Source organism: Plectrocnemia conspersa, unplaced genomic scaffold, assembly GCF_051122295.1.
Source record: "Plectrocnemia conspersa isolate PC_06_02 unplaced genomic scaffold, ASM5112229v1 ptg000009l, whole genome shotgun sequence".
Classification (NCBI taxonomy): domain Eukaryota; kingdom Metazoa; phylum Arthropoda; class Insecta; order Trichoptera; family Polycentropodidae; genus Plectrocnemia; species Plectrocnemia conspersa.
This window is the reverse complement of record NW_028277173.1, coordinates 7,644,400-7,667,282: the sequence shown is the minus strand read 5'-3', so window position 1 is coordinate 7,667,282 and position 22,883 is coordinate 7,644,400. Positions and strand designations below refer to the sequence as shown.

Sequence of the window (22,883 nt, the reverse complement as noted above, 5' to 3'; positions counted from 1 at the left end):
AAAAACACCCATTTTCTAGATAGTATTTTCACAATAAACATTATTATTCTAATTTTTTGACGCGGTTCTGTTTTTATTAAAATTTGTATGCAAACTATTGTTGACTATTGATTTTTGAACGTTTAAAAAATATTAGACATGAGAGAAAATATACAATGAATGTAAATTAGTAACAATAAATTTAGGTATTCGATCTGAAAATTCAGATCGAATACCTAAGGAAGAATTATAAATTTAATGTTTTTATGGATTGTATTATCGATAATTTGACAACTACACTTAATGCGGCAAAATAAATAAATAATACATTCAGTTTCATGTGGTTATTCATAAAAGAAAATATAAAAAAGACAGTCTCAAATCATACATTTTCAACAGTAGATATATATTTTTACCAATGAAAATATAAATTATCTGGCAGGTGCTAATAAAATTATATGATTTAAACTTTTCTATATGTAATAATATATGTATCTATTCACATACTTATCATTATTTATTTACATCCGATGTGCATATAAATGTTACAGTGAATGTGTATTTTTGGCAAAGTTATATTTTCATTAGTAAAGTCCAAATACATTTTCACCAGTAGAAATATATTTCTAATAGCGAAAATATAATTTAACTGATAATATGGTGCTCTAAAATGTCTATAAAACTTAATTTGATAGTTGCGAAACGTCCATTTGCTGTTCAAACCCAAACCAGATCTAATGAAAGCTCTAAAACTAATTATAGTTTTAGAACTTCCATTAGATCAAGTCCAAAATACAAACTAAGCCAACTCAGGGGAAAATAAGTACAGACAGACACCGCATCTCACATATTGTTACATTGTTTTTTTTTGCATTTCAATATTACACTATGTTTTTAAAATATGATAGCTAATTTAGGAGAGCTGATCAAGGTATTTTCAAACCGAATTTCGGTCAATAGAAGAACGCAAAAACAATTATCACTTCTCAGAAGTTAAAAATTCACGTCAAAAGCAATAAAATCTTGTCGGCGCCGTCGCAATAGGAACCCTCGGTGTGAAAATCATTTAGAAATTATATATTTTTTAATAATGCAATTATATTTCGTCTCTCGACAGTTAAAGTAGCTCAAGATGTGAAGATCAATTATGCTTAGCGTCTTATGTTTCAAAAAAAATCACACGGTTCTGTTGCTCAATACAAAAGTTTTTAGCACAGATAGTGAAGGCAGTAAAAACAAGCGACCACCGGTGAATAATTTTTATAACAGAACAAAAAGTAAAAAGAAAGTATTTATTATGCCTCCTATCCGTAGATTTAGTAAAATACTGTAATTGAACGACAGTAGAATGTTTATTTGCATAAACCGCATAAGTCATCGATAGAATTATTCATGAAGACTTGTTCCCAAAGATCTTCCTACTTCGTCTTCGCCCAGTAATACTCGTAATATTGGACGAAGACGCCCGTGTAACTTTAGTTCTGGTAATAAAATTATGCGTGTATCGTATTTTGTCACCGAGCTGTGTATCAAATGTATAGAGTAATAAAATGTTCGTATTACTTAAGGCATTTAGATTTTTTTATATATAATTTTTGTATGATATACGTATGTTTAATATATGTATGTTTTATTTTAAGCAATCTAGGTTTAATTTATATAGATATGTTTTAATCATTTATTTTTTAATATTATTATTTTTGAAGAAAAAATGTACAACAAATGTATTGTGTTTTATTGGAAACATTTGAGAGCCAGCGCGTGCTTAACGTCATCGGGTCTGAGTAGGAAATGCGTTTTTGTACGTGCATAAACAATGACAAAAAGGCATAGCATGTTCTCGCTCTACGCTCAATTAAAATATTTCTGTTTACAAATCACTTTTTTTATCGGAATTAGAATTTTTTTCACTTTGAATCCTTAAAAAAGCCAGACCATTTATATTTAAATTATGTTTCTAACTTAAGTTGATTTTTGTCTCATTAGCGAATAATTTTATATACTTTTTTTTAGCCAAGATAATTTAATTTAGTACCCCTTTTATGAAAATAGTGGTTTGTTACCCTGCTCTCTGATAAATTTTTAAGCATAATGGTTTCTTCATTCGCTTTAAGCCTTTACTAGGCTTTGCCTCTCTTGGGTATTTGTCTTTACAAAATATTTAGCATAAATAGCAAATATTTAATATAAATAGCAACAAATTATTATAAATAAGTTACTTGACTATAATTTAGCTCTTAGACTGATAAGTAATTTAATTGTAATCTAAACTATTAAGTATGATAGTAATAGTATAAAGCAATGAAGCCCCTTCTACAAATTAGTAAAGGCGTTTTTTTAATAGAGGTTGATTTAAACGTTCTAGCTATCCACTACACTTTTTTGGGGTTTGATAACAGTAATGTTTTTTCAGTTTATCCATTGTCATTCTAGTTTTACGTTGGCGTATTATATATATTTTTAGATCTAAGTACGATTAGATTTTATTTACCTTTTAGCTACCTTAAAATTTGAATTTATATTATAACAGCTTTATTACCCCACTTATTAAGATATATAAAGTTGTAATTTAATTAAAAATACATTTATATTTTAATAGTATGTATTATAAAATATAATGAACCTATGTTTATTTGTAAGAACAATTTTAGGTAAAAAATATATTATTAGACTGGCAACATTCTAACCGCCAAAAAAAGTAGAATTTTTTCCATCAACAATGGAGGACAGCGAGATGGATTGCTCTGGCGAGGGAAATAAATTGGTTAGTAAATATAATTTCAATATTCCTGTACATGTATGTATAGGTATAAAATATTTTCGGCTAAAGACATTTCCACCAATCGCCAGTTTAAAATATAGTAAACAAAAATATTGAATGACAGTTCTGTTGAAAGGTTTTTTATATGATTTCATAACATCTAAATCACCTAAAATTGACCAAGCTACCGCTTTTTCAATATCACATTTTTTAAATTAAACCAAACTACGGAGTACTAACTGATTCAGATTCATAATAATGTATCATAACCTCAAAATGTGTTTACGGTGTTTGTATATATTGTTTAACAACGAAGCATTCAAATAAGGAGCGTTAAATTATTAAAATTTTATTTTATATAAATAAAAATAAAAATACCATACTTATTATTTCTCTTAATTGAAAATTTATATTAAATTTTCTGAAATGATTTATTGTTCTCAGAGGGATTTAGATGGTGCAATCGAAAGCGTTGCAGTAAAAAACTTCTTTTGCCATGATTACTTGGAGATAGATTTCCACAAAAATATAAATTTCGTCATCGGTCGAAATGGCAGCGGAAAGAGTGCCATTTTAACGGCGCTTGTCGTCGGACTAGGCGCTAGAGCTGCTGCTACTAACAGAGGAAATAGTCTGAAATGTAACTTTTGGATACATACTTTTATAAAAACTTCTACTATATGACATTTATGTTATTTGACTTTATTTTATAGCTTTTATCAAAAAGGGCGCAAATTCAGCTTCGATTGAAATAAAGATAAAAAATAATACTCCACATGCATACAAACGTGACGTATATGGAGATACGATTACAATTATCAGGATAATCCATTCCTCAGGCGCTTCCAATTACAAAATTAAAAGCACATCTGGTATGTTATATTACATTTAATTTGCGAAAGTATATATACTTTCGCAAATAATAATATATAATTTTTAGGCGAAGTTATAACAACTAAACACGACGAAGTCTTCATGATTTGTACGGTGCACAATATTCAAGTCGATAATCCAGTCTGTGTGCTCAATCAAGATGATGCTAGAAATTTTCACGCCGCCGATTCTAAGCTAAAATACAGTCTTTTCAGAAGAGCGACGAATATGGATGTAATTCTACAGAATTATAACAAAGCTTTCAACAACTGCGTTAGATCGAAAAATATACTGAGCAAAAAAAAAGAGGTGAGCTATTTTTATTATTTACACTACAAAAAAAAACATTTTTTATATACAAAACCTGATATCTCCACAGAGGTACTCGTTTTTGTAAAGTACCATTTATTGGTGAACTATTAAAAATCATATTTATGTCCCAAAAAATTATAATAAAAATATAAGTTTACTTTTTGGTTGCAGTACTTTTTTAAAAATTGTTTAAAAAACTTTTTGCACAGACTCGCCCTTTCTTAAGCAGTGATATAAAAACATAAACATTTAAAAATATTCGTACAAATTTAATTTTTAACAAAAAAAGGCTATGATAATTTTTCCGAGAAATTTGATGATTTTCAAAATGAGAATTCACAAAATATAAATTTCCTAGTTAGAAGAGAAGAGGTTAAAATTTATGTATGCGAGTAAAATCTCCAGTCTAAATCCTTTACGTAAAAGCGCTCGTGCAAAATCGGCCTGCAGATTATGTGTTTTATTATATTTTTATACGTTTATTGTAGGCTTTTACAGAGTTGGAAAAGGAAGTGGATACATTAAAATTGCAATACGAACAACTGCAATCGCAGGATGAGATTGAAAATCAATTGAATGATGTGGAGAATGAATTTTATTGGAGCGAGATTGCTGAATTTGAAGCGTCGTTGCAGAAAATTAAAAATGAGCATGCGAAGCAAGAAGAAAAGATCAACAAAATTAAGGGAAAGAAGATAAATTTTGACAGCGCTCACGACCAACACAATGAAGAAATACGGTAATTTTAATATTACAAAATAACGATTAACCGAAACTGCCGAACAAAAATTATTTACATAATCTTATATTGCATGCAAAAGTTTTTTTTTTATATTGATTTATGTTATTAGCAGATTAAATACCACAACTTATTTACGATAATTAAAGAAATAATTTTTTTAATAGTTCACGTTTTAACTCATTGCGTACGGTGTGCACAAATTTGTGCGTTTCAGAAACCTTCCGTTGCGTCGGTGTGCACAAATTTGTGCGTTTCGTCATTTTAACTTCATACGAAAAAAACCCACGTAAACTGCGTATTTACTGTAACGTATTTATTTAGGGATTTACCTACAGATGTTACTAATATCATATTAACTAAAAATAGTTGAAAAGAGTAGAAATTCTAAATTCCAGAGGCTCATAACTTGGGTAAAATAAATTCGTTTCAAGATGTATGTTTACATATAGATATACAATTTTTTCTATGGAATTATCTCACATATTATTTATTAGAAATAGTGAAATCACTCAATACCAAATTGCGAATCACGTATCAATAATATATAAATATATTTAAATAATTTTTAACACTTAACGGTCGATTTACGCGGCGATATTCGCAAGACACCCAACCGTCCAATTTCGAACAAATGTACGTTTCCGTTAGGCTAAGCGCACGCTGTTATAAAAATGTTAACGAAAAACCCCACCTTATCGGTTTGATTCAGGTAAAGATGGTAATTTTTTTAGAGATATGTTTCTTGAAATTCTTATCTACAAAATTATAAAAAACCCAAAATATTCAAAGGTAACCGCATAAAAAAAAGAAATGTTGAGCTAGACCTAATATCTAAGTACATATTATCAACCCGAAGCATTATAACAAAATAATCAGTGATTCTCAACTTTTAATTGCGTTAATTTATTTTACAAGTTTTTGCATTATTATATTTTGTTAGGTTTACAATATATTTTTGTAATGCTTATTTATTTCGTACTCCTTAATTTATTGATACTATTTTCTAAGAAATAAATTACAGTAAATCAAATTCATATTTTTATAATATAAAATATAATGTTTTTTATTTATCATTATTTTCTGTTATATATATATATGTATGTAGAGGTATCGTGGGCATTTAAATGCAGATTCATCAATCCCAAATGTGATATTTTATAATATTTAGACCTGAAATGATCCCGATCTGTTCAAATTAAATAAACTGTTCTCAACATGTTTTCAATTACCAACACATTGAATACCGGGCATTATTCCTAAAAATGGAGCGTGCGGCGGGGATTATTTGCAAAAATTAGGACTTTAATTTGTGTAACTATCCAAGCACATTGGTGGTTCGAGTCTTTATTGGATGCGAAGTATACAGTAAGTGCGCGTTTTTCATTATTTTAACACATTGCGTACCGTGTGGTAAAAATACAAAAAGTGGTGAATATATAATATTAAAGCAATAAAATGTTTAGAATCACTGATAATTTTTAATTGTATTAAATATACTATATAAAATAATAATACATAAATTATAACAGAAATATAAAATAATAATACATAAACAATAAAAGATTACATTTAGCCATAGGCAAACGTTACGTTTGTTCGAAATTGGACAGTTGGGTGTCGTGCAAATATCGCTGCGTAACTTGACCGTCAAGTGTTAAAAATTTTGAATTGATTGTATAGGTCACAAAATTAGATATTTTCGGTTTTTATTATATACAACAGTATTTTATCATCATTTTATTATTATCTTTATTGTTTTTATTCAAAAATATATATATTTGGTTATTCTAAACTAAAAATTATATTTTATTTTAATGTTACGCGATCCACAGTTTGACGTTTACTGATTTTATCATTGCGAATACAAAAAAACGATTATCATAAATCTGTTTTTAAAATTTGACGTTAAAACCTTGACTAATTTTAGAGTTACGATGTTTTAAAAAAAATAAGTTTGTATCCTAATTTTCGCAAATAATCCCCGCCGCACGGCTCCATTTTTAGGAATAATGCCCAGTATTCAATGTGTTAAAGTAAAATTTGGAATGCAATTTTTTCATAGTAAATCGTTAAACGTTAAACAATGGATCATATAGCAAGAAAAATTTCGTAAGAACTTTAAAATAAGTTAGGGATTGATGAATATGCGTAAGAAAGCCAATAGATGGTGTCGGGATGTATGTATGTAATAAAAGAGAGACTTGAAATATGTTTATTACCTATATCAATATTTTTTAAATATCTTAGTTAATATGATATAAACCCTCTGTAGTCCAAAGTTTTTTTAATAAGTTTTGACAAAAGTCCAAGGCATTTTAAATGAATATATTTAATTAGGTAATTTAATGATCATTAAATATAATAAGAAAAAACTATTTCTTTTATATACACCTTTCATATGAAATTTATTTTGACAGAATTAACTTAAAAATTAAATAATATGTTTATAATATAAATAGTATTATATTAATTTTAAAAATATTTTTTTTATAGAAATTTAATTTTTATAATTTAATGGAATTCAATTCATATTAATTCAAAAAATGTACTAATATTATATATTTATATATTTAGTGAAATATTTAACTCTTTAAATGTCAGTTACTTTTTTCTAAAAATAAATATAAAATACTCGGCTTAGTGATAAATGAAGTTAGTGTAATAATCTTGAATAATAAAAATAAAATTCGTTAATTTATTTTAAAAAATCAATTTGCTTAAAAAAAATAATCAACAAGTGACTTACCAGTGAGTCGCTGGCGTTCAAGTGGTTAAAATACGTTTTATTTATTTATTTTATTCATAATGCTATTAATTTTAATTAATTTGAGAAAAAATATCCAGACGTTATGGACATAGGAGCTGCCAGTGAAAAATATATACGTCTGGGTTAATGACATCTTAGCTAAAAGGTTCAATAAGTACGTTACAGTAAATATGCAGTTTAATGTTTGTTTTTTTCTTTTTATGATGTTGAAATAATATTATTCAATGTGTTAACAAAACCTGGCGTACAACCAAAAATTCAAATATTGAAATAATCGAAAGATTACAATAAAAAACGTTGGTGTTTTCTAATGAAAAATAAGAACTCAATGGAGTTCAAACATATACTGAATATGTGTTTGATAATTATTTATAAATCAGGTAGATTATAAAAATTAACTCAATAGTTATAATTATTGTAAAATATTGTACACTAACTAAATGTAAAATTATATTTTTAAGTAAAACCTAATGTTCGGTCGATCTTTATTATAGAATATGCTTAGATACGCAGTTTTATTTAAAATATACCATATTTTCAGGGAATTAAAGGCTCAAATTGAGACTCTGCAAGTGGATAATGTTGTCGTAGGCAATGAATTGTCAGAAAAGGCTAATGCTATCCATAAGGTAAAATCGGTGTGGAAATTGAGTATGCAGAACGTTCAGAAGAAGAAGGAACAGATGCTTAAAGAAAATACAAATATCATTGACCTGTCTACAGAGATTAGTGTTGCAGTGTAATTGCATATTTTTAATTGCATTATTATTTTACTCAAATAATATCCATTTACTTATTATAATTCACAGGAAAATGAACAGAGCTAACGAAGCTGAGAACATGGAAAATAAAATGGAAGAATTGTCCAATCAATTACAAGAAGCTGTAGCTAGAAAAAATACTCTCACTAACGAGTTGTTTCAGATACGTAATGCTTCATCACACAGTCAGTCGGAATATGAAAATTTAATCATGAGTCAAAACCGTTTGCTGGGACAACTAAGTAATTTTTTGTTAAGTGGCTTATAAATCAATCTTTGGAACGAATTTTACCTATCGATCTGCAATCGTTTCAGATAAATTAAAATCTCAATTTAACGAATTGAGTGTCAGGGGCAAGGACAATTTGGCAATGTACGGTAGCAACATGATCGATTTGGTCAAAGCTGTGAATGCTGCAAATAACAGACGAGAATTCAGCATAATGCCTCAAGGACCAATCGGTGTGCATTAATTTATTTTCATTTTTATTCCAAACGATATTTAAATTATTTATATGCTATGAATTTTTCAGGGTTTTTTTTGAAAGTTCGCGATAAAAAGTGGACTTCTACTTTAGAGCATATCATTGGAGGCCACATCACAACGTTTTGCGTTAACAACGAACAAGATTCGAGGAAGTTAATATCGATTATAAACCAAATTTATAGACCGGGTGTCAAAAAACCGACAGTGTGGACAAGTAAATTTATTAATCAAGTACATAACGTGTCGAGGACAGCAGTCGAAGAGCCACCGGGCTGTATCAGCGCTCTCAACTGCCTCGAAATAGAAGAACCTGTAATTGCCAACTTTGTGATTGACAGTTTAAGAGTAGAGTCCACTTTACTGGTCCCTACTCAAGGTATTAGCGTGTTTAATCATTTTACTGTTACCAATGAACGATTCTATCGTTTGTTTTTACCTTTTAGACGAAGCGACGAGATTGGCGTCTGATATTAACAATGTGCCTAGAAATTGTATGAAGATCGTTACGCAGGATTCGCAGGAATTTTATCCCGCACCCAATTATAGATCGTACGGTGGCTTAAGTCGGCCATCTAAGTATTTGCAGGTCAACATGCAAGAGAGGAAAATGTACGTAATGAGAGGGCCTTTAAATCAGTAATAAAATATTTCCATTGTTTTCAAAATAGGTGCTAAAAATTTGTATATTTACTGCCCAAGGAAGATTCATAATAATATTTCGTGCTGCTCATTTATTACATTATCACAGTAAATTGCCTATTCGTGAGTCATTATTGTTAGTGTATGAGAGACATAAATAAATTATCATATAGGCATTACTGTTTTAATACCCATCATTCGATTAATTTATTGAAAGTGCAATTGGATAAATGAAAACCGTTCTTTTTTTAGTCAAATACAAAGCGAGATTAATGAGGCCGAAAGAGAAACCCAAAAGGTGAGAAGAGATTTGAACGAAATGAACACATCTAGAAATCAGTTAAGAAAGTCAGAGGGCGAGCTGGATACTCGCCTTCGCAAGTTGACTAGCGGGATTCAGTCGATCGAATCAAATTTGGCGAAGTTAGAATCAAGTTTACGCCATCTAGAAAGTGGACACATCCGACTCTTGGTACGTCAGCTCAAATTTATAATGTTCATATGCCGTTATTTATAATTATTTGTTTGTTTAGAACGAAGAGTTAGAATTAGCTAGTTCAAAAATATCTAAATTCAAGGAAGAAGAAGCCGCACTTGTCAGAGAAGAGCAGACGTGTCGACAAACAATGATAGATTTAGAATCTTCTGTTGCGCTTGCGAGGTCGAAGAAGAGGTCGATCGAAGACGTGATATCTGCTTTAACTGTGAGCATGTGGATATGACTATCTTATTTATTATGAATATTTAACGATTTTTATAAAAATTTTTACTGTTACAGTCGAAGATTAGACAAAAAAGTTTGGATTTCGAAAAAAACAAAATAGACCATTCCGTGTTGGAAAATAGGTTGCAAAAAGAAAACGAAACTCTCGATAAGTTGTACGATTACATAATTAAAATACGAGATGTTATTTTTAAAAAGATTCGTGATGCTGAGATGCTTTGTCCTAGAATAACAGACCCCAGGTATTATTACAAAGTGCTATACTTATTCAAAGTTTGAAGATTAGGCATAGATGAGATTAGTTTAATATAAAAAAAAATTGGACAACTTGTCGGAATTTCCATCTCGCCATTAAAATTCTGTGTAACACATGTGACCGCCACTATGCTTTAATCGGTTTGCTCGCTAACCTTTGTGCTGTATTTTATCGTAATCCTCTGGAACATAAAACTCTTTCGAATTATACAGTCGACCCCCCTATAGCGTAGAGATTGGGACTTCGTTATAGGGGACTGGGCACCCATACAAAATTTGAGGTTAGGTTCTTTCAACTGTATTTTGTGAATTAAACGAAATCAGCAAATCAAACTTTTCCCCCCATTTTGTATGTATTAAATGACCTTGCATTTACTTTATAAACAAGTGCACGTGTTCTTATTGCGACACGCATGTGCGAAGAATGTTCTTGATTTTGCGAGTGCCAGGGGAGTCAAATGCAACAGTTTTTTGAGAATTTTTTTTTAAATGCGTAAGCCTACAATGAATAAATAATAAAAAATAAATATAAATTATCAAACTTTTTCTGCAGTATGTCTTATTTTAGGATATTAATAAAAACCTATTAATTATATTAAGAAAAAATTATAATGAAAAAAGTTAAACATCTTAATTCTTGTATTTATGCATTTAATTACTGTCAGTGTAATCTAATATCACATTCCATCGAGAACTTTTGAATACCTTAATTTCATCATCACTTTCATTTAATAATAGGATAATTTTCTTTATTGTTTTCTGTCTGCATTTCTTCTCGAATTTTATAATATGGTGCTTGACATTTTTCTAAATGTTTTTTTTTTAATTCAGCAGATCGCTCTGTATAAATTATTATATTTACATGGGTTTTGTATTTACATTTTGAAATAAAAAAATTGCTAAGCTTAGAAAGATTACATATTATTTTAAATGCACTAACATTTTAATGTTGAGTATAAAGGGACAAATAGTAACAAAAACTATGCTATATGGGGGAACGCTATAGGAGGGACTACAGCATATGCTATAGGAAACTTTGCTATAATGGGGGCTTACTGTATTGCTGTATTTAGATTGTACAAAAACACATAGGCTTAATATGTTGTATTTGACCGTATTAGTCCTTTTTACAGTAGCATTTAAAAAATATTAATCACAACTTTCCTTAGTTTTAATCAGTAGCAATAAATTCTCTTTCCACCGATATCAGTGCTTCTATATTTTGGACTGATTAAATTACATATGCTTTTGTAATAAGCTATAATATTCTTGACTCATTTATCATTTAAATTTTTATGCATTTAAGATAGACGCAGCCAGAAAAAATATTATTACGGGAGATAATAATGACGTTCTTTTTTGTTAATAATATTGAACTGCTGAGGTTTTTGATAATTGATTAATATGTATAAATTGCTCTAAAAATTTCAGGGATAAAAACGTAGTCTCTTCGGAAATAGATAAATTAAAAGCGAGGTTAAAGTCCCTCAACAAAAATGCACCAAATAAAGAACAACTCAGCACACTGCTTTTGGAAAAAAGTAAATTGAGACAGAATACGTTCGAAACATTAAAACTATTGTTAAATTTGATCAACGAAGTGAGTGTCAAGGGTTGTGTTAAATTCTTAAACTTTTCTCTATATAATTTTGTAATTAAACAGTTACAGAAAACTGTGAAAGATCATCTGCATTTCGCGATGTCGGTCGAAGATTTGACGTTCAATAGGGCAAAGTACTTTTTTACTTCGATCCTACGATTGAGAAGCTATTCGGTATGTTAAATATGATCCGTTAATTTAATGACAAATATGCATAATTTTTATTAATATATTAAATGTATCTTTTAGGGGGATTTAAAAATTGATAAAGAAAAGCGTACCTTAGAGATATTTTGCACAGGCCGCGATTCAGCCAAGATTAGGAAAGCTAACACGACTAGTTCGTTGTCTGGAGGCGAGAGATCATACGCTACTGTCGCATTCATTATGGCCTTATGGGACTGCATGGACTTGCCGTTTTACTTTTTAGACGAGTTTGATGTTTTTATGGTATGCTTGTTATCAATCAGTTTGTCTTTTTTGTTTTATTAAAATGAATTTTTGATTTTAGGATAACGTTAATAGAAAAATCACCATGGATCTGTTGATAGACCATGCCAAAAAATGCTATAATACGCAGTTTGTCTTTTTAACTCCTCAAGACACGTCCACAATAATGGGTAGTGACAGTGTTAAAATACACAGGTATAAAATTCATTATATATCATGATATTAATATAAAAAAAAATTGATATTATTGCTAAAAAGAGAAATGATAATGGGATTTAATTTTCTTTTTTGCGTGAGAATCTCAGCTTAACTTATTTTTCATCAGTTCTGATTTAATTTTACTCAGGCATCTTTTTCTTTGTGTGCGTGAGTGAAAGTTCGATTTGTTCTGAGAAAATCACTTAAATTTGTCGGCGATTTATGCAACATTGATTCTTACACGAGTTAATTGTTTTTGCAAGGAGATAAATAGCCCAGTCCTTTGTCATTCCTTTTAATCAGTTGCTAAAACGCCGTTTTTTTGTAAATGCAACGAACAATATTCGAGATTTTATCGACAATTATCCTATTTTGATTTCCTAAGCATGTTGAAAATAACATATTGAATACTACAACTTATTTTCGATAATTAAGAGAATAACTTGTTTTTTAAATAATCAACTTTTTAAAGTCAATTTATGTATTTGCGACGGTAAGATCAGTAAATGTCAAACTGTGGATCGCGTAACGATAAAATAAATAATAAACCACTGGCAGGAAAACCGTGAAGATCTTTAAAATAAGTTAGGGATTAATGAATGTATGTAGGAAGACTGATAGATGGTGATGGAATGTAAGTAATAAAAAAGGGATTTGAAATGTGTTTCATTACTTATAAATGCAAAGATTTTTTTAAATATTTTTCTCAATTCTTTAGTTAAATATATAATGCAGTTGAACGTGTTTTATTTTGTATGGAGTTGAAATGAAATGCACATGGTATTTGATGTGTTAATTCTTAATCCACGTGTACCACATATTACAAATATTTTCATTTACTTTTAAACAAAATTCAGACTTTGTAATGTACATATTCTAGACTTATGATCTTAGTTAAATCAAAGTTCATAATTATTCAAATGCGTTTTCTCAGAGTTTATATTATTATTATTGGTGTATTTTTATATTAAACATAATGACCGTATGATTGTTACAGGTTGGCAGATCCTGTTAGAAGACAAGACTAAAATTATTTTTGGTTTTTATATGTATTATAGATCTTTCATGCATGATGTTATGTTGAATATTTTACCGTGAATTACCCCACAATTATTTTAGTTATTCGGTGGTATTGTCGGAGAGTATCAAATAATAATGTATATATTTTTAAATAATTGTGCATGTATATTATTAATAAAATATATTATGTTAATATAGACAATAAATAAAACTAAATTTTCAATGTTTTTTTTTTATTATACATTGATTCTTCCTTAAGAAAAATTATATTTCAAAAAGTAGGACTCATTTTTAAAGAAGTACATTATTTACATCGACTTTTGAACTTTTTTTGTTTGACTTATATACAAATGATTTTATTACAATTAATTATTTTTTATACAATAAAAATATACATTATATCCCACAGCAGTATGTTCTTATTAAACGAAAATGTTGCCGGAATAATAAAATGAAAACATTTATAGAATGCCAAAATATTTTGCAAAAAAAAAAAATCAATTACAAAATAGAAAACAATAATAAATATCAAAATAACTAAGATCAACAATATAAATCAATTTATTTGCATAGCAAATATAAAACCGAGATATTCGTCGCGCTCGTCAGCATACTGGCACCGATTAAAAGTTCATGTCGGCGACGAAAAAATGACACGCGTCAAACTCAGTCGTTTACATTTACAATTATCATAGATCAAATCACTACTTCCGGTAATCATTAATGCTTTTCGGTTTCGGTAAAACTTAAGCGTAAAATAAATATGTAAGCATAACTTTTTTTTTTTAATTTAATGTTTTTCAATTTTTTTGGATTTTTTAAAAAATGTAAAATGAACACAATTTCATTACACATATGTATATTCTAAAATAATATTCACCCGATCGGACGCAGTTTACTAACAAATATAACAAGTTTTTTTGCGATTACGACCTTTATGTCTACTTGATTTCTTTTGAACTTTGAATTGATGTTACTATTCGAAGTGTCAGTGTCATGATTGTAACCGTCTGTATTATACAATTAAATTATACAATAAAATAACATACATCAACAGGTTAAAGCATACGTATCCAGGACTAGACGATAACGCTGTTTGCGACCTTTTAACTGCCAATCGAAATTATAACTGACGTTTTTACTAAAATATTATTGCGAACTTTTTTTATATATAAGACTACGATTGCTTAGACGTTGAACGTTAAGGCATTATACATTTGGCATTCGATAGCGCAATCTCGAAAAAGAATAGTAATATTGTCGTTATGGATGGATGTTTATTTAAATATATTTATTAAAACGTAACATATATTGTTATAAAACCGTATTTTTGATCGACATGTACAGCATGTCGTTTATTAAATACATCGGTCAAAATAAATATGGCAAACATGCTATGGTTAAAAAAAAAGCACAACTCACTATCTGATATTTGAGATAGAGTTGAATCAAATAAAACTTATATGCATATTGATAAGATTAAAATTTACACAATCACAATTTACATATTCCTTAAAAGTTAGATCGCGTGAAATAAATTCCACAGTTGTGTGCGTAGTTTTAGAATGTCAGTCATGAAGATGATGGCCTTATCGTGTATAAATATTTTCATATAAACTTATTACAAATACCAACTTAGAGTAGTATCGAATCTGAGTATTAAGTTTTCAAACAATATAAATGTACGCGGAACATTATAAATGTACATATGTTAAGATACGCAGCTATCACATTGGGACATTTTATTTTAAAAATAGTTCGTCAACTCTTCAAAGTAGTCTTGTGAAAAAAAGTTCACTTTCATATAATACGTTAGCAGTTTCTGCAATCAACACTGGCGTGCGAGTGATTGACTGGAAAAAATTCACATCATCGACCCAGACCTGAGAGTTCTTGAGGCCTCTTGGCGGGTATGCTGCCGCCCGACTGTTGCGGGGGCCCTAAGTGAGGATTGCTAGACGGCTTCCGCTTCTTGTTCAGCCGGCCCAAGGGCGCGTTGCCGTGCTGAAGCACGTGATTGTACCTGCCCGGGGACAGCCGCCCGCTGTGGTGGACAGTCATCGAATTTTCGTTGCTCTTAACTTGCTTAGGCACAGCCACGTTTTGAGAACTATTGTAACGTTTCTGTTTCGTGTGGTTTAGCGGTATGACGCGGTTTGAGTTTGAACGACCGCCCGGTTCACTAACACTAGAAGAATGAGGGATTTGTATTCCGCTCACGTTCGTTCTGATACCCTTGAGTCCGTTGCTCATAGGATAATACTCTTGTACGTGGGGAGTCTGTTGGTAGTGGATAGGTATCGCTCCCGTCGCCGCCGGGTTGTAGTCCGGATTCGAAGTGATGTGCTGAATTATGGCGTTTTGTTGAGAGGCACGCCGTTGCTCGGGAGGCGAAGGCGCGTGACTGGATATTTGAGGCGGAGGATAATTCGGAGCGATGATTGTGTTGTTGTTTGGCGACGTGTTCCTGCTGTTGTGGTTCTCTTCGGAATCCTGAAAATGCATATATACAGACATTAGACATAAGAACTAGCAGATTCATTCGAAGACTCCGAGGTAAGAAAGAACATGTTAAATAATCTTGATCTATATGGTATTCTTGCATTGTATTTTATTTGGGTTTACGCCGAGTAGTTCATCTCGATTATGTATTTTGCTAGAAGCTGATAAACACTATTTTGGTAGATTGTTTTGTGAAGTTTTATTTTAGGAAAACAAATCTTTAAAACGAAACACTCCTATGTAAATAACAAAAAATGTATTTGTAATCAAAGAGCAGTTCTAGTCATCATTAAATTATCTTGAAGTAGAACGTTGCGGAAATTTATTAGAACTTCGAACCAGAACTAAATTAAACTAAATGGTTCGGTACAAACATGCAGTCACAAGAAGTGCAAGCTGTGCAACATTTGAAAAATACTTGGAACAAATAACCATTTTTAGAGGAAGTAGAAAATGAACCATCCGATGAAAATGTAGACGATTTTTTAAGAAGTAATGCATTGGTAATAAAGACATAGATTCACCGTTTCTACAGATGTAGACATTGAATTCATAATGAATAAACTTTAACCATGTACAAAGATTAGACAAAAAAAAAACGATACACGGTAAACCCCCCTATAGCGTATGTGGCAGTCCCCGTATAGCATAGTTTTTGTTACTGAATGTCCCTAGACTTCGTTAAACGTATTCTGTGAAGGGCGAAACGCCGCCGTGCTGTAACATTTCAGGGTTATTCATCACAATACAGTAAGAAAATATTTATTTTTACAAACTAAATACAAGGTAATTTAATACATAAAATGGGGGAAAAAGTTGATTTCGTTGAATTCACAAAATACAATTGAAAGAACCTAAGCCTCAAATTTTGTATGGTAATCCCCCCTATAACGAAGTCCAAATCTCTACGCCATAGGGAGGTCGACGGTATATATTTTTTAATTGAACCGGAATGAAAACCAAAATGAAAAAAATAAGTTTGAAGCCCTAGTTTTTATCAGGATATATAAAAAATCTAAAGATTTACCCTCGTTCAACCTTTTGGTTGCCAAGTATTTAGGATTACTAATAGAGTATCGATTCTGTACAATAAAAAAATTATATATTCCGAGGCAAACGCCTTACAGACTGTTAAAATTGTATTTGAATCTTTCTTCAAGTCCGATTTGGCAATTTTCGCCAAGTAGCAAAAGCTGACATGTCATATTTTAGCAATCGAAGGGCTAAACAATAAAATAAGGTTTCAATGCATATGTTTTATTATATTGATATCGATTAACATGCTTTCGCCTCGCAGAGTCTTCGCGTTGTAAACTAACCGGATCGCTGTCCGTGTGACTCGCGTCGCTACCCAAGGAATTGAGACTGGACATGCTCGTAGGCGCCAGCATCAGAGGCTGGTGGAAATACTGCGCTTCGAACGTTTCCTTAACCCACCTCCTATACTGTAAAACATTGTCTGTAATTCGTATAATCCTACCTAGAATGGAATGTTTATTACAGTCCCACATGAAATTGTCTAAAGCGGGCGTTACGGCCTGCTGCAACACTATATAACCATAATCGAAAGCGGATTTGACTTGCAACGCTCCGTAACTAGAACGACCTATATCGTTGCCCGGCGTGAGCGGGTCTTCGATGCACAACAAACTGGGTCTATGACCGTCTATCATCTCCTTTTGTATCTCTTCTTTGGAGACGTAGCAGCCTCCGTTTTTGACACGAATCGCCGCCTTAAAATAGTTAAACTTGCGACCGTACAATTCGAAAAATTCTATGAGCAACACTCCCAGGTTGGACTGTTCGTTGAAGCAGTCGGCGCGCGGATGCAATTGCAGAAAACTTATGCACATGAGAATCAACGAGTAACTAGAGATTCCACCAGTGAAAACTTCGTTCAGATCTCTCTGCAGCAAAAACTGTTTCAATACCATGACTAATTTGGACAAGACGGGATACTTTTGTTTGTATTCCTTGATCAGTTCGGCACTTTTAACACCGCTGGACATGTTGAAAGATATGTCCACTTTGACGTCCGAAAATTTATCGGTCATCTTAACGATAGGGACGGTGGCTTTTTCTAACACTTTGATCGAGTACGGTTCGGCGATGTTCTGTTCCACCAGCTCCCTTTCCAACGTCCGGAGGGGCAGTTTTTCCCAGTTGCCTGAAAACATTTTTAGATGTAAGTGCACACTTCCTTAAATAAGCACATCGCAATCGTATTAGGACATCGCCGATACATACATATAGAATAACATCCGTTTGAGAAAAGAAAATGATTTTTTACCTATAACGACCAAATCTATATCGCTGGTGGGCAGGTAAAGACCGGTCCGATATGAACCGAAAACTTCGACTCTGGCGTGAGACCACAATCGTCTGACGGCATCGCTTATGCGTCGCACTGCGTGCCCGCGAACCAAATGTTCAGTGTCCGTCGGAGACATGTATCTATAAAACTGTTCAATTTCCTCGTGCAATCTGAAACAAATTAAAATAGCATTAATTTGGACGGTCGAATAAAACTACAAAATTCAGAAGATCCTACAATAACTTTTAAGCAGATCAACAAATTAAATCTCTTTTAAATGTAAAGAATATTATTGAGTAATAAAAAATAGCCTTGTCGGAGTTCACACTTCATATCACATACACATATTTGATATACGAATGTTAAGCGATCATTATCCACTAGTTTTTAAATAATATGGGAAAATTTAATGAGGGCGATCTTATCATTCAGTTTTGACACATAACCTCAAAGAATCACATGGCCGTCGATTAGTTAGATTGTCAATTTTTTAAACTCCCGCAGTAATTTATCCTCTAACAAAAATTTCCATGACGACTTTTTTATCTCCCGTAGCAATAATGACCATTTTATTTTTAGTGTCCTCCTTTGATATTTTCAGTCACCTTATATATTTTTGTTAAAAAAACATAGGATAATTTGCAAATAATGCCATTTCAGTTAGTAGTTTGGCATTTTCCTGTTTTTAATTAATATTTTATTCATCGCTATTCATCTATGGAAAGTCATGTGACAACATATTAAATGTACATTAATGTTACATATACTATTCGTGTCTAATATTTTCTCATTAGTTTTTAAATAGATTGGAAACATATAATGAGGGCGATTGTATCATTCGTTTTTGACACATAACCTCAAAGTGACATATGGCTGTCGATATCTGGATAAAGTTCTAAATGTATTTTTATTTAATTATTTATATAAACGTACATACAAAAATAATTGTTTACGATTACAAATTGCTATCTGGAATCTGTACATATTCTATATCTCTGCCATCAGACAAATCTCTGCAGATGCGTCATTCAATATTGTATCACTTACATTATATAGATTATTTAACATATCTAATCATATTTAATCATTGAACTATCGTAGCATTGTGACGGGTCGTTCTTTCAAAAACTAAAATTAGATCGCTTGTAATTTTGGGATAAGAATTATTTTTTTCAGTTGGCAATAGTGTTACAGTAAATGTTTTTATTGCTGTAACTCTGAAGATGGTACAACTGGTCGATCTGTCATTCGCATATTGGCAGTTCATTGGCATTATCAAAGTGTTTTAGGGCCAAATTGTTTGTTTGGGCTCACAACATTGTCAAATGTCAGCATAACAAGCTAAGTGTTATTCCAGCTTCATTACTTTCGCGTCCTACACATAATTAAATAGTGTTATTCATGGGGTGTTCACTGTTCTGACCAACGCTCCCTCGCACCTAGCCTGTCCAACAGCTTCGGTGCGAGCGAGATACAGGTAGATCAAATTCGAGTTTCTTATGTTGGCAGCCCTGTAAACCAGACAGCTATCAATAATCATGCATATTCAAAGTGTCAAATGTTAGTTTGCAACGAAACATTTACGAAGTGGATCGTTTAACCACCGCTCAACACGTTAAAATTGTTCATGATTCTACAGAAATCTGAATCGAAATTAACGGGAAGATTATGGTCAATTTCATCATCTTTCTGAGCGAACAATTCGCAACGTAATAAAAAAAATTGAAGATACTGTGTATCATCAGCTGAGAATATTGCTGCTGTAAGTGAAAGCGTGGCTGAAGATCCGGAATTGTCGATTTGTCGGTGTTCGTAGCTTTTCTTATGGGACTTGCACCGACACCCGTATAAAATTTAGTTAACACATCAACTGTAGCCCAGAGACCGTGCACAGCGAAGAATTTACACCGATCGAGTGTTAAAACCACTTTACCTTTGGGTTATTATTCAAAAAGTAGGTAAAAACACATTGGGTTTTTTCATTAGATTTCGCAATAACAATACTAGTTTACATTATAACAGAATTTTTTTATACAATACTCATTTATGATTCTTTTTTGTATCCTTTGCAAGTCAAAGGTTCTCAACATAAGATGTCGCCAAATATTTTTTATTATACCCATACGAACGTATCACGTACGTTCGCATGGGTAGGGCGGTTAAATCAGCAGAAAGTTAATGCTGATTTTTCAAAGAGAACCATTCTAGGTATTTTTAAAAGTAAATTGCCGCATGAGACTAGGAAAATCCTCACGTGATTCATAAATAAGACCATTGCATGCCCAAAAAGTGACTTGGGTGCCCATTGTGGTCAGGCAGCGTCATTGGGCCTTATTTTTTGAAACAATGAAGGTTGGACTGTAACAGTCAATGGTAAGCACTATAACCGATTAGTTTTGAAGATACTGATGTGGAAGACTTTTAGTTTTGTGGGGTTACGAAGCTAAGAACCATGTTTACACCAACAAACACGAAACGTTGAGCACCTAAAAACCAACATCCGACAAGTTCTAGCCTAGCAGTCAATTAATTGTTATTATTTTTCATAATTAACCCTTTCACCTTGGATGGCTTCTATATTTGTCATCAAGAAAATCGCAAGTACTCATTGGGCACCTAGAGGTCCCATAAACCTTTTAGCCTAATCATATGGTGATTTAGTATACTGTAAATCACTTGAATTTATTGAACCATAATATTTTTAAAAGTATGGCACGAATAGGTAATAGAATATGAAAAATGAAAGGGTTAATGAAATACAATACATTAAATGTCCGATTAATAAAAAAAATATCTTTAAATTTGTTTTCTCCTATATTTTTATTCTAAATAATATAATTATGACTAGTCTGTTAGCAAAAGTCTGACAATTTAATTGGTTGACAAATTTTATATCTGTGCTAGGGGGGGATATACTTTTCTATACTATGTTGACACATAAAATAATGACAATGGTTAATGGTTGAAAATATTCGACTCACATATAAATTGAGTCTGTGTGCACATTAGCTGTGAATTTTTAGCAGACTTTGAATGTTAAATGACATTTTATTTAGGATGTAATTTATAAAGATCTTTGAAATAAAGTTTGTCGATAGAATATAGAAATATTCTCCAATTTAAATTAGTTGTTCCAAGAAACGCTATTAAATCAAGTTAAAATAAAATGGCACGTAGAAGTGGTATTTTTACTTTAACAAGTTTATCTTTGAAAGTATTATATAATTTAGGATTTACAATAATAACAAAATAGTCAGTAAAATTATTTTGAATATTTAATATTGTATATAAAAAGTAGTCGTCTACAAGAATAATAATATCGAAGTAACAAGTGAAAATTGGGATTGACTTTTTTCAAGAGTTGTGGGAGACAGAAGATACCGAGTTGGCGCGAAACTATACTATAACCTAAGGTAACTATCGTTCACACACTAAAACACATTAAGCTGATCCGCTATGCCGGAAAGAAGATAGTAGAAGATAGAATAAGTAAGGAGGAAGGAAGGTACCCGAGAACACCCTGCGAGTAGCGGAAGTCGGGCGGTCGCCACGGACATCCGCCGAACTCGCCGATGAGCGCCTGTCGGTTCTCGTTCATGTTGAAGGTGGAGGCGCGGTTGTCGAGGGGGCGCCGACGCGGAGGCGGAGTCTCGTCGTCAGGTCCGGACGGGGGCGCGCCGGAGGCGGGCGCCGCCTCCCAGATGCGCAGCCACACGCGTTTCGCGGGGCCCTCCTGCTCGGGCTGGTACCACGCCACCGCCGGGTCCATGCCGCCGCCCGACACCCGCACCCGCGGCCATCACGCTTCAAAATTCGGCCAGATTCTAATCGACGCCATTTTTTTACTCCGTATTACCCCATTTGCCGATTTACGCAATATTCTGCTGCTAAAACTAACCCCTTAACATATTCTAATTCAGACTTTTTTAATTAACAGTTGATTCGTCCAGTGGTACAATTGACCATGCCGCATTTATTTTCAAGCCTTTATTTCTATAGAACAGAATACACAAATTATCAACTACATAACTGGAAAACCTTGCGATTGCAATTTAATATTTTTCAAAAAGTATTGTGTAAGAATGTAAACCCTTTGCAGTTGCAACTTTTTTCTTATTAAATCCACTTCGGTTCAATTTATTTAATCACAACTCTTATTTAGAGTGTACCCTGTACCCGGCCCAAATGTTGGGTCCCCTACCTAAAAAAACACTCAATAATGCAACAACAAAAGATAGAATATTCGCTCTATCCTTGCAAATAGTATTTAGTTAATTGTTTACTATTGCAATTCACACAATTTTTTTTTATTATTACTTTTATATCCGAAGCACTAAATATATTAATGTATTAGCATTACAATTATTTAAATATTTACATACTTAATGTTTATTTATATCCATCGTATGATGTTTTCGAAGCAATCTTCCACATATATATATGATTTTTGATCACGTTTTAAAAATTTCCCCTCCTCTTAAATTCAAGTTTTATCACGC

The 22,883-nt window shown here is 31.7% G+C and overlaps 2 protein-coding genes across 2 annotated transcripts; one reads left to right on the top strand and one right to left on the bottom strand.

Annotated features, from left to right (window-relative positions):
• Nucleotides 1-2,606: 2,606 nt before the first annotated feature.
• On the top strand, nt 2,607-13,791 carry LOC148231777 (structural maintenance of chromosomes protein 6-like). The gene is made up of 18 exons (XM_088193499.1): nt 2,607-2,743; nt 3,185-3,380; nt 3,454-3,612; nt 3,681-3,922; nt 4,414-4,664; nt 7,976-8,173; nt 8,244-8,437; nt 8,511-8,657; nt 8,729-9,058; nt 9,126-9,291; nt 9,574-9,793; nt 9,855-10,025; nt 10,100-10,287; nt 11,732-11,900; nt 11,964-12,074; nt 12,150-12,350; nt 12,412-12,545; nt 13,546-13,791. Exons 1-18 carry the CDS (start codon nt 2,699-2,701, stop codon nt 13,574-13,576), a joined length of 3,153 nt encoding a protein of 1,050 aa, XP_088049625.1. The 5' UTR covers nt 2,607-2,698; the 3' UTR covers nt 13,577-13,791.
• On the bottom strand, nt 13,785-22,187 carry LOC148231776 (terminal nucleotidyltransferase 4B-like). The gene is made up of 4 exons (XM_088193500.1): nt 21,894-22,187; nt 18,361-18,554; nt 17,390-18,237; nt 13,785-16,061 (listed from the first exon to the last, which is right to left on the bottom strand). The coding sequence occupies exons 1-4, from the start codon at nt 22,151-22,153 to the stop codon at nt 15,438-15,440; spliced, it is 1,926 nt and encodes a 641-aa protein (XP_088049626.1). The 5' UTR covers nt 22,154-22,187; the 3' UTR covers nt 13,785-15,437.
• Nucleotides 22,188-22,883: the final 696 nt, after the last annotated feature.

Excerpts from the sequence above, each read along its gene's own strand:
- LOC148231777 (XM_088193499.1), top strand. The coding sequence starts at position 2,699 with ATGGAGGACAGCGAGATGGATTGCTCTGGCGAGGGAAATAAATTG. Across the intron at positions 2,744-3,184 it reads CTGGCGAGGGAAATAAATTG|AGGGATTTAGATGGTGCAAT; the intron begins GTTAGTAAATAT and ends TATTGTTCTCAG. Across the intron at positions 10,026-10,099 it reads ACGTGATATCTGCTTTAACT|TCGAAGATTAGACAAAAAAG; the intron begins GTGAGCATGTGG and ends TTACTGTTACAG.
- LOC148231776 (XM_088193500.1), bottom strand. The coding sequence starts at position 22,153 with ATGGACCCGGCGGTGGCGTGGTACCAGCCCGAGCAGGAGGGCCCCGCG. Across the intron at positions 18,555-21,893 it reads TACTCGCAGGGTGTTCTCGG|ATTGCACGAGGAAATTGAAC; the intron begins GTACCTTCCTTC and ends AATTTGTTTCAG. Across the intron at positions 16,062-17,389 it reads GTCACACGGACAGCGATCCG|GATTCCGAAGAGAACCACAA; the intron begins GTTAGTTTACAA and ends ATGCATTTTCAG.